This window comes from Numenius arquata, chromosome 20 (genome assembly GCF_964106895.1).
Source record: "Numenius arquata chromosome 20, bNumArq3.hap1.1, whole genome shotgun sequence".
In the NCBI taxonomy this organism is placed as follows: Eukaryota; Metazoa; Chordata; class Aves; order Charadriiformes; family Scolopacidae; genus Numenius; species Numenius arquata.
The window spans coordinates 6,819,160-6,836,521 of record NC_133595.1 but is presented as its reverse complement, the minus strand read 5'-3'; the positions used below and the strand labels follow the sequence as shown (position 1 = coordinate 6,836,521).

The following is a 17,362-nucleotide window of genomic DNA, read 5'->3' as shown; positions in this document are numbered from 1 at the left end:
TTTCATTTTGTTGTTGGGCTTTTCAAGTAGCTTTTTTTTTTTTTTCACCTTTACACATATTTTGCGGTTTGAACTGTCTTCTCAGGTGAATCACTCCACCTCCGAGAGCTTTGCCTATCCTAAGGATGCCTCCTTAAGTGCTCTGGCTATGGCAAATGCAAATCACACACTTTTTCAAAAGACCAGCACAAGCTTGCGAAGCTCAGACTTTGATATTCCTCTAGTTTCTACTTCCTGAGCATCTTTTGCGATCGCCCATGCAGATGGCTGCAGCAGAACTTTTATTATTGGGTCTTTTCAGCTCACTTGAGTCCAAAACGCTTTCCAAACTGTTAATTCACACACACACACACCCCAAATCATTATTATGCTAAGGATTTTGGAAAATAACATCATCCCCCTTTTCTTACTATTTTCATTCTCTTTTCTTCCTTCTCCTCCCGTACAGTTTGCTACTTTGGGTATTATATCTCTAATAACTGGAGACCTGCAGCACCCAACACACCTACCAAAGACCTCACTCCATCTACTTAACTCTCACCCTCTTGTTCTTGGGTGGTTTTCCGAGGCACACACAGCACATGCGGGCTACGAACCCCCAAAACCGATACTACTCGCTCCTTTGGACCCAGCCCAGGTGGGTCCGCGCAGGGGAAGCCCCGCTCCCACCCGCCACCGAGTTGCGGGGACAGAGCCCAACCGAGCCGGAGCCACGGGCCGGCTCCTGCCATTAACCCTCGGCAGACGCTGCCACCGCCCCGTCCCCTGACACCGCGGACGGAGCTCCGAGCTCCGCCGGCCTCGGAGAGACGCGGCCCGGCCCGGCCCGGCGCCCCGCCCCGCGTTACCTGATGGCGGCACCGGGTGCCGTCACGCCATCCCGCTGCCCCGAGGGGTCCTGCCCTCCGGCCGCGGCCCAGCGCCGGGGGCTTCCTGGGGCAGGGGCCGCCGGCTGCCAGGCGCCGCCGACCGGCAGTTTCGTTTCCCGGCGGGCGCCCTCCGCCCGTCCCCCGCTCTGCGGCTCGGTCACGGCCACCACGGCGCAGCCGAGCCGGGCCATACGGGGCGGCTCCCGGGCGGAGCCAGCCGCGGCCCGGCCCGGCCCCGCCGCCCCGGACAGCCCGGGCCCAGAGGATGGAGAAGGGGGGGGAACTCTCAGGGCACCCTGACTACCGACACCTTCCCGGGGAAGCTGTAGCCACCCAGCCCCGGGGCTGCGAGGGGCGGAGGAAGATCCATCCGGGATGAGGGCAAGCCTCCCTCTTCCCCACTCGCCCCTAAAGCGGCGGCGCTGGCCGGCTCGGCCCGGCCCCGAGGCGTTGCCTTGCCCGGCCCCGAGGCACCGGCCCGGCCCGGCCCCGCCCGGCCCCGAGACACCGGCCCGGCCCGACCCCGAGGCACCGGCCCGGCCCGTTTCCACATCCCTGAGCCAAGCTAAAAACCGTGTTTCTTTCCGAGAACCCTGGGCCAGAACCTGCCCCCTCGCAGCCACCTGCATCGGGCTGACAGCAAGCGAGGAGCTGCCCCGTTCCCTCCAGACAGCACCCAAGAGACTCCCAGCTCTTCTTCCCCAGCCAGCTGGTGACAGACATGTCTAGGTCAGATTCCCTAGAGAACGGCCACAGGGAGCATGGCTATTTTTATGCTTTAAAAGCCAGGAATCCTGCCCAGACGTCCCAGGCCACAGCAGCAGACCACGTGTGATTCCCTCACAGCAACGTTTCGCATCCTCCTTCAGGCTCCCAGTCGTGTCCGTGCTCCGAATGCAAGTGCTGGGCCTCCGACACGACCACGGCTACGCAACGGGGTACGCTGGAACATGGCCAGAGGCTGCCAACCCAGGGAGAAATCTTCACCTTGGTGGATCCCGGGTGGTCTGGGCAGTCGTCACAGGAGTCAAGATTTCCTCCATAAATTCCCATTCAGGGACAGAAAATACGTAACGTTGCCAAGAGGAGAAAACACTCTGTCCTCTGCCTGACAAAACCGGGCAGATCAACACTTCTTGAAACTCGGTATTTGTTTATCCAACACATATTGTGTCCGCGCTGCCCCCGTGACAGTACTATGGAGCTATAAAACCATGCTTCCACGTGACCTTTTGCACATGGCGTACAACGCAACGAGTAAGAGAATTAAGCTTTGGCATCCTCAGCACAACTCAGAGGCGGGCAAAGAAGCTTATTTTAATTAGAAGAGGATCTAAAGAGTTTTACAGCCTGTCTTCTGAGAACCCCCTCCTGCCCCGAGTTCCCCTCTCACACAAATAGTGAACAAGCAGCACAAGAAGAACAATACACAGGCTTGAGTTTATTAAATGGACCTTTAAGCTCACTCCCAGTCTGCTGCATCTCAGCTACCTCCTATAGTCTTTCACTCCCCGTGAAACAGGGAAGGCAGAAGAAGTAATAGCAGCACAGTAAATTAACGTCGATGAGATTCTTCCATTGAAAAGCAACAGAAAGCGTTGAAAAGATTAGGCAAACAGTGTAACTAACAGAGCTGTAACAATCAGGAGCTGCAATTGGCAACAACCCGAGGAAATGAATGCAAACATTTACAGGGATCATGGAAACCGACAGTGATCCTTTTGGATCAGTGCTGACTGGATCAGCGCTCCTCAGGACTTAACAAGCACAACACAGCACTGCCAGGGACACTCCAGCTGTGAATTTTATTAGGGAATGAGTGGAATTGTGCTTGGGTATTTGATCCTCAACTCATCTCTCTCGGGGAAGAGGTGAATATACCAAGCAGAGCCAGGGCACTGTGCATAAAGACACCATTCACTTGGCACATGCAAAATAACGGCAGCCAATGAGCTCCGTCAAGACAAACGTCACTGGCTTTATCCTTCCTTGATCCCAACGCAGACTGGGCAAACCTCATCCAATGTTTACAGACATCTAGCAGAGACAGCTGGGATCAGAGCACATCACCAACACTGCCTGCAACGGCAGAACTCCAGAACAATTTCACCGCAGCGCGAGCAAGCGATCAGAGCGACGTTCATTCTTCAGGGGACAGTTCAACAACAAGATGCCAAAGGTGGTGGTCACTCCAGGTATTTTATTTTAAGCCCTTACCATACACACACTCCCTCCCCCCATTTTAACCTCTTGCTTCCAAGGGAATTTCAGGGATGCAGCATCATTAAAAAAAGTCATATGAAGCCATTAAACATTTAGATTGATCAACTGCCACTACTGTCAAGTTTCAATATAAATTTACTTTTGTAAATTCCTCACATTAGAAACATCAACAGAGATCCAAACAAGGCAGGTGTAATGGCTAAATTAAGTCAGCTCACATTGGGTTAAGAACTTCTGCTGTGGCTGTGCAGCTGGTTTTTAGCAGTACTGTTTTTTTCACACTGCTCCTATGGGCATTCGCCCTACAGAAATAAGGCTCGACAGGGCTTTTTCCCCCTTTCCTGACACAGGCAGTATTTTTATGAACCTAACACAAGTTGAACAGCTAAATGCCTGGCCAACGCTTATCTACACAATGAAGTATTGTTCCCTACCTGCAAAAACCAGAAAGAAATACTTTTGTATTCTTTAATAATAGACAACAACTCGGATCAAATACCTCTGACCAAGGCTCAAAGCTGCTAAGGTAATTACCAAAGGTAGTATTCATGCCAATAAACTCAAATTCAGACTTACTCTTCACTTTTCTTTCTCCTCAGCCAACAGTAAGACCCCAGGACAGCACAGCACTGGACACAAGCAGGTGTTCCCACTAACAGGAAGCAGTGCAATTTCTCTCAAGGATACACACAATTCCCACAAACATATTCACTATTAAATGAAAGCAGACCGGAAACCCAGCAAAACACACAGTAAACAATCCTTTTTGACTGACCACCAGATGAAGACTACCTTTTGTCCCCTCCCGGCCCCCAGGTGAGGCTAGGAGCCATTAGCCCTTACTGTGGGTAAGCCACAGCTGGCTGTGGGGCACCAGGTGTGCTGCCCTGGGCAATTTCAAACCCAGAGTAGGTCCCCCCTGGCTCCCACCACACCTGAACTCTAGGCTCTCCATCTCCAGTTTCTAGCAGAAGCCCTCTCTGGAGATTTTTGCCTATCCCGTGGCATTTTATTATCTCAACTCCAGTACATAACAGCTCAATACCCAGCTCTAACATTTGCAAATCTCTCTCCTTGTCTACTCTGAACTTTGGCTTTCTATGCAGTCCATTTGTATTGGGCCTAAAAGTTGCCCATGGAAATATATATATTCTAATTCTCTCCCATTTCTTCAGGATGAAGTTTATTAACTACTCCTCAACTCAGAGAGTCTCTTACTTTCAACTGTCTTTCCCACTACTCAAACAAAACCCTTGCCTTCTTAGCAAGAAGCTCCCTGATAATAGTGTCTTCTATTACATGTACAAAAAAAAAAAAAAATCTATTAAATGAGAAAAAAACCCTCTAGGATAAGGGCTAATATTGAATCTTAATACATGATAAAGATTTTTTTTTTTGCTTTCAGAATAATTGTTTCAATAAATTACTAATTCATAAATACTGGGCTTTAATACTACCTCACCCAAGCACTAGTACAAGTCCCGCTTCTTGATGTGCAAAAACATGAAGTCAGGCCCATTTAGTTGTTTATTGTTTTCCACATCTCATTCCACAGCCCTTGCTCACACAAAGAGCAGTGCTGTCTGATCAGGTCTTGTTTAGCCACTGAGACTAACAGGCTAGTATAGTAAGGCCCCACTCTCCATTTTGGAGAAGGCAGTTTCCGAGGCTTCATCCTTTGTGGCTAACGAGTCACATTGCAAATCCGCAGTGCCTAATTACAGCACAGAAGATGCAAACTCTTAGCTCCCAGCACTAGCCGATCTTCTAAGGTAGAAGAATGACACCATCTCAGCCACTATGTGACAAACCTAACTGCTAGAAATTAGACTACACCCATGAAATTGTCCCCCTCAGCCCACCAAAAGGATTTGCAGAATCGGCTGAAGTGAATAGTTTAATATTCCGCTGCAAAGCCACAAGGCCTCAATGATACTTTGCTTCACTTTTCCTGGTGCAGTCAGGATTTCTGTTTAGACTAAATTTTGCAAAATGGCATCACTGGCACAGAGGGAGAGAGAAAAGCAGATGATATTTCTGTAGCTTAAATATCAACAGTAGATAAATGAAGCCATTCTACCGACAAATTACTCTCAGCAGAAAAAAAAATTAGAAATGGGGCAGCTGCTGCTGTTAAACCAAATCAATCAAGAAGAAGTCTGCATGAGGTTAAACCATTTCCATGCCCCCATCCCTCACCTGCTCTCAAAGTATATTTAACTATTACATAAACAGAATAAAGCAGGTGATTAATATGCCTTTGCTCATGGATTAATATCTTGTCATTTCAACTTCGCTGTGTAAGAGTAGGCTCACATCCTGAAATACTGGGAGATAGAGTGAGGAAATGCTAAAAATAACTAGCCGGGTGCTTAAAGATGATCCCACTGAGTGCATTTTATCTCTACAATCAACACTTGGCCTTTACAAATGCCAGTCCATTGATCTGTTTTGCCTAAACTGAATTTCACATTCCATTTACGCTGATTGTATTCTAGCACTGAGCTGTTACAGTGAGAGGGGAACATTGCCTTCCCTTTGAGTTGTAGGAGCGATGCTTTCAGCGGTTATCAGGCTGGCTTGCTATCTGTTCTTTCACCTTGTTAAGGGATGCAGGCCTGAAAGAAGCACCAGCAGATTTATTAATATTCAATAACAGTAGTTTTGTGCAAACCCTCCTGAGAAGCTTGACCGCAGCATTCTGGTTTCTTAAAAAATGGCAAACAATCTCAGAATAGAACCTAAAGATGGAAGAAGTTAGAGAGAAGTTGCCCGTGTTGCATTGTTGGGTTCGTTACGTGCGAGTATGGCAGTACCTAATAGCTTCAGTGGACACAAATGCCAACTGAGCCAGCTGCTGTATGAAACAGTCAAAGGTGGGCTCTGCTTAGCTAAGGGATAGCACAAGAGACAACTGGACAAAAGTCAAAATCCTTATTCAGAATTGTGAGAGGAACACTCAATATTCCTCTGAGACTGCCCACAGCAGATCCAGAAGCACCAGATTACAATAATCCCAGTGCAGTGACTCAGTCTCAAGGTCACGCTGTCTTCACACTGTAAAAGACATCACCGGGGGAAGAAAATGCATCACAGCAAACAAAAAAAGGAAATGCAAAGGCACCACCACTTGTCCCTTAGGGGGAAAACCAGTACCCCCGTGTTTAACAGCTTGCATCTACTGCACTATCATCTGGACTGCAAGGGAAAAACTGGCTCCACAGCCCAAAGTCAGCATCCCATATGCTTCCCAAGGGTGAGACAGTATTTAAAAACCTTGCAGGGTTATCTTCTGTTTCCCATGGTACAGAATTTAAATGTCTTGGCTTTAAGCACAAACAGTGGGGATGAGAGTCCTTTATTGTTATATCTAAACATTGTGACGTCCTCTGTACTTTTGAGGCTAAACAAACAAAAGGTACTGCCTACTTTCAGGTCCAGGACTGCCACAACTGAAGCCTCAGATAGAAGACACCTCTCCTCAATTTTGATCACAGATTCAAAAAAAACACAGCTTCAATATGACTGAAGTCTCAAGTAATGTACTAATCAGAGAGCTTCCAGTTGGGTGTGAAGGCATACACAAAAAGCCTGTAGTCTTCTAGAGCTATCAAAGGAGAACTGAGCTGGCCTTGAACCTTCAATTCTCACTTCACTCTAAACTTCAACCCACCTGGGACGACAACAGCCACAGAACAGTGTCCAAAACCAAGCACTCATCTGCATAGCCTCCATCCAAACTGGTTTTGTCACCAAGTTCTATGGACTGAAAACGGGTAAAACAGAGTAACAAGTTAAACAGAAAGTGACAGTATCAGCCACACGATCTACCAGGAGCAAAGACATAGCACGGTATTTTTAATGAATCAGCTCCGTGTTAACTAATGGACTAGATCCATGAAATACACTGGATTGCACAATAGGTCAATATTTGCTTTAAACCATACAAATGCAAACATAACCTTTGGGAAACACCACTAGTAAGCCCAAAATAAACAGCTGTCACAGGCTTCCAACAACAGAAGCTGTGGCATACTGCAATGTACTGGTTTTGGCTGGGATCAAGTTAATTTTCTTCACAGTAGCTTGTATGGTGCTCCGTCTTGGATTTGTGACCAAAACAGTGTTGATTACACGCTGATGTTTTATAGTGCTTACACAGTATCAAAGCTTTTCTGTTTCTCACACTGCCCTGCCAGCAAGCAGGCTGAGGGTGCGCAAGAATTTGGGAGAGAAAACAGCCAGGACAGCTCACCCCAACTGACCAAAGGGACGTCCCATATGACATCATGCTCAGAAATAAAAGCTGGGGGAAAGAAATAAGAAAGGAGGACATTTGGAGTAATGGTGTTTGCCTTCCCAAGCAACTATTATACCTGAGGAAGCCGTGCTTTCTCAGTTTTACTCCTCCAGTTCTCTTCTCTGTCCCACTGGGGTAGAAGTGAGCAAGCAGCTGCGTGGTGCTTGGCTCCCTACCTGGGTTAACTCACAACACACAGAAAGGTGGAATATCCTTTGCCAAGTCAGGAACATTCAAAATTCAAATTTACAAGTCAACATCAGTCAAACGCTACAAAAGAATGAGTTCCCTTCACCAGCTTCTACTGAACACAGACACTTCAGGTTTTAAATTGGTGAGATCAGCGCTCATCTGCCCACTGAAGAATTAAGAGTGATTATAAGTGAAAGTTCACACTGGGCATCTAGTGGATCTCTTTTATTCATCCCACAAGGTAATTGCTCATGAGCCCGATGAAATTTCCTTCTGGCTTTTGATGAACTGTGTTCTCTCCAGGAGGGAGAAAAACAGCTTCAGCCGTTTGCTTTAATTGGACCTGACAGTTTGCAGATTGCTGCCTCCAGCCTTGAAAAGCTCAGTAGCTAGGGCTGATGAGAATCCACTTTTTCCTCAATAGCAGATTTCAAAGTTAAATTTACATTGCATTACAGTGAAAACAAACACACACACCCCCTGCCCAATTATTTGCTACGTTTGAATTAAGGTCTTTTTCACTTTACATAGAAAAATTGGGAGAATGGTATTTTAACTTTCCCATGTTCTCCATGGAGGATCCCTGTGGCAAAAGGAAAAAAATAAAAAAAACTTGCAAGCACCACATTGAGTAATTCCCCTGCCTTCTTCTGCCAAGAATGACCATCACTTTTCTGGCCACTGGCATTAAGAAGTCAATGGTCAACCACCTGGCATCCCTTGCACTGCCTAGCAGGTCTTTTTGTGCCCATTCAGAACACTAACAAAAGTCAAAATATATAAAAAAAAATAGTTTAATAAAGTCCCATCCAGGGAAGCTAGAAAATCTCCATTATTTAAAGAACAAGCTCAACATATCTATCAGGAATGGTTTGGGTGTAGTTTATTATGTCTTGTGGAAAAGTATGGACTTGGTGGCCTCATCAAAATCCCTTCCAGACCTATTTTTAATCACCTAGAAATGGAGGACCACACAGAAACATATTCCAACAGTGCAAAATCTGTCTTGGCAGCAGATTTCAACTGTGATCTTACTTAGACATCGCTCTAATATATTTCTCAGAGGCAAGACCATCTGGCCCAGAGCTGATGGTGTAAAGCTCAGGTCTGCACCCCCCTCACACCAGCTATCAACTCCTACTTACCACGAAAATCTGGGTTAAATCACTTAAAAGTTCATAATCCTCCAATCTATTTACACAATTGCTTTGTCTGTCCAGAAAGGCAGTAAGTTTCCCCCAAGTCATTCAAAATCAGAAGACTAACATTACTGGGGGAGTAAAAAAAAAAAAAAAAAAAAATCAAGAGGAATTAGCACTGAAGCCCTGCTGGTAGGTGCGTGGTTGAATAGTGGGTTGGAGAAGGCACAGTACTGTGATTCTGTGATACAGCCATTCATAGGTATTTGGACTCTGGTACCCTCAGCAGTGGTAATCCAATAGCATCACAAATCATCCAAGTTTGGAACACAACTTCCTCCAATTTTTCAAAATGAAAAGTAGCTACTTCAGACCCTGGAGTAGAGCAAGCTGCAGCATAAAACCTGCTGAATCTCTGATGAGCCTTGATAGCTTGTCCCACCAACTTTCAGATTCCCCTTCAGGCTTTCGGAAGGGTCAACATTGCACTCCTGTCAGTTTTCAGCCTGGAACTTGCCCTTTCTGTGCTCTGAAAGCAGATCAAAAGGTTTAAGCCTAATCTATCCTGACATGCCTTTGGCTAGAGAGACATCAGCTGCGTAGGAGCAGAGTGAATTGAGTAGTTAGCTGTTGCTTTCCTCCCTGGTACTTAACAAAGGTTTGAGAGCCAGCATGTACACCAGCTCACAAGTTTGTTCATTTTAGAAGTATAGATGTTATCTTTCAGCTCTGGATAGCTGAGTACTTTAAAGAATGTAAGAACATTTTACAGATGGGAATACATACCCATAGCTATATATTGAATTGGTGGCAGAGTCAGGAACACAATTCACATATCCCAGCTCCAAGTTCTGTTCTCCACAGCCTGGCCCATACCAGTCACAGGGAGGGAAAAAAAGAAAGTATCAACCCATGATCCTGTATGCATCCTTGCATTCCTTGGGGTCATGTCAAGGAATGTGGATGAAGGTCTAAGATCAAACCATTTATTGTCCTCCTCACACACACGTAACTTCACTGATGCCACAGTGAAGTTTTTCCACATACAACCAGTCTAAATGCTAGAAGATTTGTTCCGTATTCTCGGAAATTTCAAACACCACTACAGCTCTCCCTAAAGAGAAAGCAGAAATATTTAAATTCTATAAGTCTCCCAAGACAGAAGAGCCTCCACTTTTTCACTCTTTGACTAAGGAGAGAAGAGTATTCAATAATCTCTCTCCAATCAGAGCTTCTAGTGAGAGTGCACTGAAAGTTGCATTATCTCCCTTTGAGCACACTGTATTACAACACCCTGGCCCCTCCATAAATGCTCTTGATGAACAGTAAAATCAGAATCCTTGAAAAACAGCTAGGACTCAAATAGTCTGCTCACAGGACTTTGTATTCTATTCCTGGATCCCTGGAAAACAGCAACTCAAAATGAAAAGGCATGATCAGTTCCGTCGCAAGTGGTGTCACCCTGAATTCTGCCAGCGCCCAGGAGCAGTTCTGTATCAGAGATGATGAGCAAGGCAAACAGATGTGATGGGAACAGGCAGGCAGGGGCAACGTGACCTAGGACAGCTTAATAATCAAGTGGGAGAAAGCCTTCAACTTCAGCGACATCATATGCAACCAAAACCAGTGTCCGCAAGCGCCCGACAGTGACGCTACACGAACACAGGGCAAGAGATGAGCTTGTTTCCGAGATAACTGCCACAGCTCTGAACAGCCCACGGTGCTCACGTTCCCACACACTTGTTGATCGAGGTAGCTCAGAAAACCATGAACACACCCCTTTCCAGGTGAAAATGGAAGGAGACAATTGCAACCACAATTATTTCCACAATTTCTGCAACTTCCAAGACTTGTCAAAGTTTTAGTGGGAAGAGGCTATGCATGGACTCGCAATTCTTCCAGACAATCCCTGCGGCCATTACATACCAAAGCAGCAAAATAACAGATTCTTTATACACTCATTTGGCACTGGATTTTCAGTCACAGAGCTTCAAACATGCATTCAAAATAAATGTCAAAACATATGAAGCTATACAGCAGTGTCATAATAAGCAGAGAATTAAGGCAACCCAAATACGATACAATTACGAAGATCCTTCTCTTGCCAGTGACTCAGGGAGATATGCTGTGCGAGGAGAAAGGGGTAGGAAATGCATTTACCTTTTTGAAGCCCAGAAACAGAATAACTATTCAAGAAAAACAGACCTGGTGGTGATGCTGTTAAACAACAACTAGATGACTGTTGCAGGACCTAGAAGGATGAACAACTGCATTGTTCTCCATAGGAAATTGTTTAGGAAACCAAGGAGCTGTTAAACAGAGGAGGAATAAGAACGGTATCCCATTTGAGCCAAATAAACTCCTCCTAGAGCAACAGAGAAGTGCAGAGGATGTAATGAAGCTTTTAGTCAAAAGGAGAGAAGGTTGAGTAGTAAAGCCAAGCTCAAGTGACCTCTATGAAGGTGAGACAGAGCTCACTTTTTTCTAATCGAGGTAGAAATTAGAATTTGTTACACTCAGAAAGTAAGTTCTGGAGTTGAGTGTCTGCAGGGAAATCAGAACAAACACATGTAGCGCTTCCAATGCAGCTGTACCATCTTCTCTAGGTTTGGCCCTTCTTTTCATGACTTTTTCTCAGTTCAGGAAGATGGAAAATATCATAGAAACATGGGTGAGAAAAAGCCACACATGCTTCAGTTCCGAGTTATATTCAGCATAGGGCACATGCTCCAGTGGTACAAAATGCCCAGCAGGAACTGCTGCCAACGTCTCGGTGCCCAGCTCTCACCTCAGCAGGTAAGGACTTACCTGCAGTACCTGTTTCAGAACAGGAAAGCAGGGTGTGCGTTTACATCCTCCAGGGCAGCCAGCGCTCACCATACAGAAGATGAGAAATAAAAATGGAGCAGGAGCAAGGAGATGTGCCCCACTACGGACTCAACTCGCGGTAGGAAGAAAACCAGCCACTTCAAGCAGACCAATTCCCAGCTTAGCCCAAGGGAAAAAAGAAAAAAAAAAAAGGAGAAAAAACCCCAGGCACGTACCTGACAGAGTCGAGAGAGAACAGAATTCAGACACCCCTTCAGAAAGCCACCGTCCTTCGCCAAGGGCTGTGTTTGCTTCCTCCCCTGGCTCATCCTCGGCGCAGGGGGCTCGGCAGCAGAGCCACTCCGGCGGCCTGGGGAGAAGGGGAGAACACACGGGAAGCGGCTCAGGTGGGCACCATCGCCGCGGCCACCGGCTCCTTCCCCTCTCCAGACCCCACCACCACAGCCCAGCACCGGCCCCCGCGGCCTCAAGCCCGGGGCGGCGGCACCTCCCCGCCGCGACCGTCCCCTCCGGAGCCCCGCTCGGCACCGACCCCCGGAGACCCCTCACCGCCCCCGGGGCCCAGGCCATGAGGTGGCCACGCACCCCCGGCGGCGTCCCCGCTCTGAGGCTGCCCCTGCCCGGCCCCGCTCCCTCTTACCCCCGGGGAAGCGGCCGAGGAGCCGGGCCGCGGCCGGCCGCCCCGCAGGGTGCTGCAACGCCGCCGCTCGACCCCCCCGCTCCCCCGGGGCCGCCCGCTCCGCCCAGGCCTCTCGCCGCCCGCTGACAGCCGCCCGGGCATGCCGGGAGAGGTAGTTCTCTGCCCGCCCTCCGAACCGCCCGCCGGGCTCCGACGACTACAAGTCCCGGGAGGCCCCTGCGGCGGGGCCCGGCCCGGCCCGGCCCGGCCCGCGGGGCCTCCGTGAGGCGACGGCGCGGCCTCCCCGGGGGGCGCTGGGATCCCCCGCGGAGTGAAGTCCTAAGGACGGGGACGGTGTCCCGGCACGGCCTCCCTACCTCCGCCGCTGCTCTGAGGGGGGACGGGAAGGGGCGGCGGGTCCCACCCGCCCGGTGCTGCCGGTTCTCGGTGCTTCAGGTTCGCCTTGACGCCCTCGTGGGGTCGAGGGTAATGAGTATTTGGGGTGGGTTTCCTGGGCGCGCAGGCAAAATGGGCCATCGAAACCCTCAGGAATGGCCAGCCGTCTGTGCCATAATGTGCACTTAGGAAGTGCCATAATGCACTTTCCTAAGCATCTGATTTTTGGGGTGATTTTAGGATAACTTGGCCCACTGTAAGGGAGGTTTGGGGATTCATCATAACTCCTTGCAGGTCGCCAGGAGGGCTCTGAAGGCTCTACCGGCTGTCGACTGGCCAACCTTCTGCTGGGGGTGTCTTGCCATATCACAGCTGAGATATTGTCTGCAGGGGGTCACTGGTGGCACTCACACTCAGAATGCATCAATCTCTTGTGTCCTCAGGTCAGAGACACCTTGTAAACATGTGTCTGTCCCGTTCTGCTCGGTGGCACATCAAGCACGGATCTGTTGAAGGTAACGGATTGGAATTTTGTTATACATGTAGCCTTTGCTAATGTAGGCTGGCGTAGCAGAACACGGGTTAAAAAGGTGGCCTGCGTTGGTAGCGATGAACAGTGTTCACAGCAGTAAAATTGAATAATATGTTTGTGCCAAACCCAGAAGGCCTGCAGTGTGAAAAGACCACAGCATGGGACTTGCCAGCGTGAGACCCTGCACTTGCTATGGGAATATGGCAGCAAGGTCATAAAAAAAAAATCACATGCGCCGTTCCTTCTCGCACTAGCCCATCAGGAATATATCTAGAGCCCAAAAACTGAAAAGGAGGAAACAAAGACACCAGGCCTTGTTTTCTGGTGCCTTTCACACCAGAAAGGCACTGGTGCTTTTCTTTCACAAGCCCTTGCCTAAGGCTTGTGAAGCAAAATTCTGAGACAGTGTCATAGCATAGTAGCGGTTACCGTAACTTTTATGCCTACAGGGTACAAAGGACCTGTCCAAAAACAAGCTCGTCATTGCTGTTTGATAAAAGCCAAACAGGAGGACTCGGTGTCCCTTGTCCTCTGTGTTGTGTAAAAGCGATGTTGGCCAGACCACTCAAACACACACGTTGGGGCGACTGTGAAAATATGAGTGTGAAAATGAGGGAATTGTGTCTGCCTTGGTTCTGACCAGCACCGTGGCGCGTTTTGCCCTTTGGCCAGAAGATGGAGAATGAGTGCTGGGAAGTGTTCGGGAATGTGGTGAGTGGATCTAAGCGTGCACAGATGCTCCCTCCTTCAGCTTGCTTTTTACCAGGCAGGTTTATATGTTAGTACAAACATAGAAATACCTTAGAGACAGGTGAGTGCAGCCGGTCTGAAAAGATCCATTCACGTTTAGAGTAGCTTTTTTTGCGCTCACTCGATAATTGTCAAGATAACCTAGCTTTTACTTTTGCCAGTGCTTGTTGTAAACATGAGAACTTGCATGCCCAGACTCTAAGTTATGTCAGGCTTCCCCCCCACTCCCAGCTAATCGTTCTTTGCAAAAAAAAAAGATTGGAAAATTGTGTTAGACTATGAAGTCACCTTCTCAGACAAACACAAAGTTATACAGCATCAGCAGCTTTGTCCATGGCCAAGATAAAAACTTTATTGTAATTATTTTGATGAGATTTTGCCTTTTTTTTGGCATATAACCACTCTAGAGAGGTGGCATTTTGGTTGTGCTTAACACCAAAGACACTGCAAATGGCAAACCTCTCTGGTGTGTAAAAAAGTGTGAGCTCCAGTGAATCTTTTCTAGTGGGGCAACATCTGTGAAAAGAAATGAGCTGACCTTGTCCTGTATAACCCAGAGACGGTCTGCAGGACATCAGGAGTTTTCCTTTTGAGGTTGACAACTGCAAGACAGACATGGGAAGTGCTGTGTCTACGAGAAGGAAAGACTTGAGAGACCAAGATAACTGTCCTCATCCACGAGGCTGATACTGAAAAGAAAGAAAGAACCTGGTTTGTGTGCTTTGGGGTGGGCCAAGAAGTAATGGGTCAAAATGCAGCAATGAAAAGTCAGATTGGATGTTAGGGAAAGCTTTCTAAGGCTAATGAAATGCTGCAGGAGACTGGCAAGGGGCACTGAAATCTCTGCCTGAAGAGACATTAGGAACTGGTTAGGCAAACACTGCTGAAATGACAGGGTAGAACTGATAACTGTTTGGTACAGGGCACGGCCTGGAGGGCCTCTTGAAACCGCTTCAGGTCCTGTGATGCTATGATTCTTTTATCCTACATTTCTACAACATGCATCCCCTGGCAGCTAGTTAAACTGGAGTTCATCTCAGTCTGTTACTCAGTGAGGACATGATAATGCTTACTGCAATGGGCTGGAGTTGCTAGCTCTGGATATGGGAGAAAAACCTCTGCTCTTATATGGTCCCATCCTGCTTTTCCAAATATTTTACAGGGAATCTTTCTTTGCCCACTGGATGCCGCTGTTACACAGAAATATTCACAGACTATTTCTGTAGGCTTCTGCTCTAGGCACCTTCTCTATCAGGCATGGAAGGCCGCTTCAGGGTCAGCCAAGTTATATAGGTTATATAGATTTAGCCCTATTAACCAGCCTTTTTGTTTTGTTTTGTTTTTTTGTTTGGTTTTTGTTTTTGTTTTTACAAAGGAACTCTCCTTAACATTTTGCAGTTTGCTGGCATGGCACATGGGAACCTTTGGCCCTGAAAGCAGATGCCTATGTGATGGCAAACACCAGCAGCAGAAATCTAGGGTTGTTCTTGGAAGGTGATTGAGAAGTACATGGAAAAAAATACTGGCTGGTGGGGGGAAAACAGGTTGTCCAAAATGTGTCTTCAGGTCACATATAGAAGGACACTTTCCCCAACAAGTATGGCCTTCAGTGCCTATTTTGCATGCTTAATACAGGAATTTATAGGTGGAAAGACTGGCTCAGAGAATTTTCTCCTTAAAAGCAAAGCCTGGAAATGGCAGGTTTCCCTGGCTCTCATTGATGTTACGGTTACACCTTGTGGCATTGCCTTCAGAGGCAATGACCTGGATCGAACAGAAAGGATATGTGCAGCTTTCACTTTTTAGAGAAAAGCTCAGCTGAGTCTCAGCACCAGCCAGAAAGTGACCTACATCCAATGCCCAGCTTTGGGAATTCACTTTGAGGAAGTTCCACATCTAGGACTCTCCTCTGAAACAAAAGGCACTGCAGCCTAATAGAATCCAAACCCAAGGGAAATTCCTCTTTATTCCTTTCCAACAATTTTTAGCACTGAAAAATGCCTATCTGGATTTTTTAATCCACATTTCTTACAGGAAAAAAATATTACTCCAAGTTAATGCAAACCTTAGGGTTTGAATCCTTCAGATTCTATCAACCGAACTGTTTCCTGATGTCTGGAGTCATTGACCTTTCAGGAGCTGGTCTAAACAACAGGAGATTTAAAATAAGCCAGGAGTTGTGGCAAAGCTACTATGACAATTTTATAACAGATGTATATGTTTAAAGGCCTGTGTCTGCCTGGGGATATTGCCTGTATCCAATAAAAATAAAGGCAAATAAAGTAGCTGATAAATAACAGGGAAAGCGTGTCTGCACCCCAGTGTGGGAAAAAAGAGAAGAGCACGAAAAGAGAGGGGAAGTGACTCTTTGAAAACTGCTGAACAAGTCAGCCACCCGGAATGCTCACATCTTGACAAAGCACGTCCTCCCCACTCCCCATGTTCAAGCAGCAATGTCATCCTGGCAACTTCAGTTAACATTGGTGGTATTGCCCGACCAGCTCAAGCAGCAGCAAAATAGGCTTGCTGGGTAACTGGGAACTAATTTCACAATTTCCTAAAAAAGGTGCCAAGAAGAATAATTAAGAGTAGTTCTGCTGGGCAGGTGGCAGACTGCATACTTCTCAAGGTTCAATATCAGCCCCTGTGGTGTCCTCATTGCAAAATTCCTCTGACTACACTCCAGTGGAGAGGACACAGGCTGGGTGGCCTCCTTGCTTTGATAGAAACAGCTGTAGTTGGTCTCAACAGTGCTCTGGCTTCTGCCAGCAAACAAAAAACCTGCCTGCCAGCTGTGCTGCAGCGATGCCATCTGGAGACGCACGACCTGAAGCTGGCCCTCCAGAAGTCGTGTGCAAGTGTGTGAGAGCACCAGGACTGCCTTCTTGGAAACTCCCCACCCCTTTCTAGATGGGGGTTCTCCAGACCCCCTGGCAGCTGTGGGTTCTATAGTGGGGTGGTACAAGTTCCCAGGACCTGGGTGCTGGATGCTCAACCCTCAGCAGTGGCCAGTGCCCTGTTCTTTAGGTCTGATTCTTTATCTGCAAGTGCTTACTGCCTGTGTCAGCAGTTCTGCTGTTTGAAGTCTATCTCAAGTCCTTTCTCCCTACCATGACTGCTCTGGACAGTATCTAAGGCTCCCTCCCAATGCTAAGCATCACTGAAAAATAAAGAAGACTGGATCAATCTGCTTCATCCGGTCTTCTGGCCTATGCTAAGCATCCAAGTGCCAGGTGGAAGAGTGGTGGAGTTCTGGGACGTCTAGCTGGAGTGGAGGAGTCTAATAGGGAAACTCTTAATGAATTTTCAAATGGTGAGTTCTTCCTCTGCCCTCTCTGTCCCACTCACTTCCGCAGAAGCACATCTAAAGGCATGAGGAAAAGCTGTAAGGAAAAAAAAAATAGGCAAATTGCCATTCAATTATTTCAACTCTTTCTAACTTTAGGGTTAGAGGATTTCAAAATCAGAAATGTCTTCTCAGCCTTCTCTCTTTAATATGGTTTATTTATTGTG

At 47.4% G+C, this 17,362-nt stretch overlaps 2 protein-coding genes across 3 annotated transcripts in view; one reads left to right on the top strand and one right to left on the bottom strand.

Annotated features, from left to right (window-relative positions):
- Positions 1-12,278, bottom strand: part of MIB2 (MIB E3 ubiquitin protein ligase 2) — a 49,579-nt gene extending 37,301 nt beyond the window's left edge. The window contains exons 1-2 of the mRNA XM_074161816.1: positions 12,193-12,278; positions 11,768-11,901 (exon numbers count right to left, since the gene is read on the bottom strand). The gene's annotated coding sequence lies outside the window, so the exon portion shown is untranslated. The remainder of the gene's footprint in view (positions 1-11,767; positions 11,902-12,192) is intronic.
- A 138-nt stretch (positions 12,279-12,416) lies between these two features.
- The window catches only part of LOC141474104 (uncharacterized), a 43,681-nt gene continuing 38,735 nt past the window's right edge, over positions 12,417-17,362 (top strand). The window contains exons 1-2 of one of the 2 annotated variants that reach the window (XM_074161823.1): positions 12,417-12,627; positions 13,011-13,082. In XM_074161823.1, the coding sequence (XP_074017924.1) occupies positions 13,031-13,082 (52 nt within the window). In that variant the 5' untranslated portion in view covers positions 12,417-12,627; positions 13,011-13,030. The remainder of the gene's footprint in view (positions 12,628-13,010; positions 13,083-17,362) is intronic. The other variant, XM_074161822.1, reaches the window with a different exon arrangement.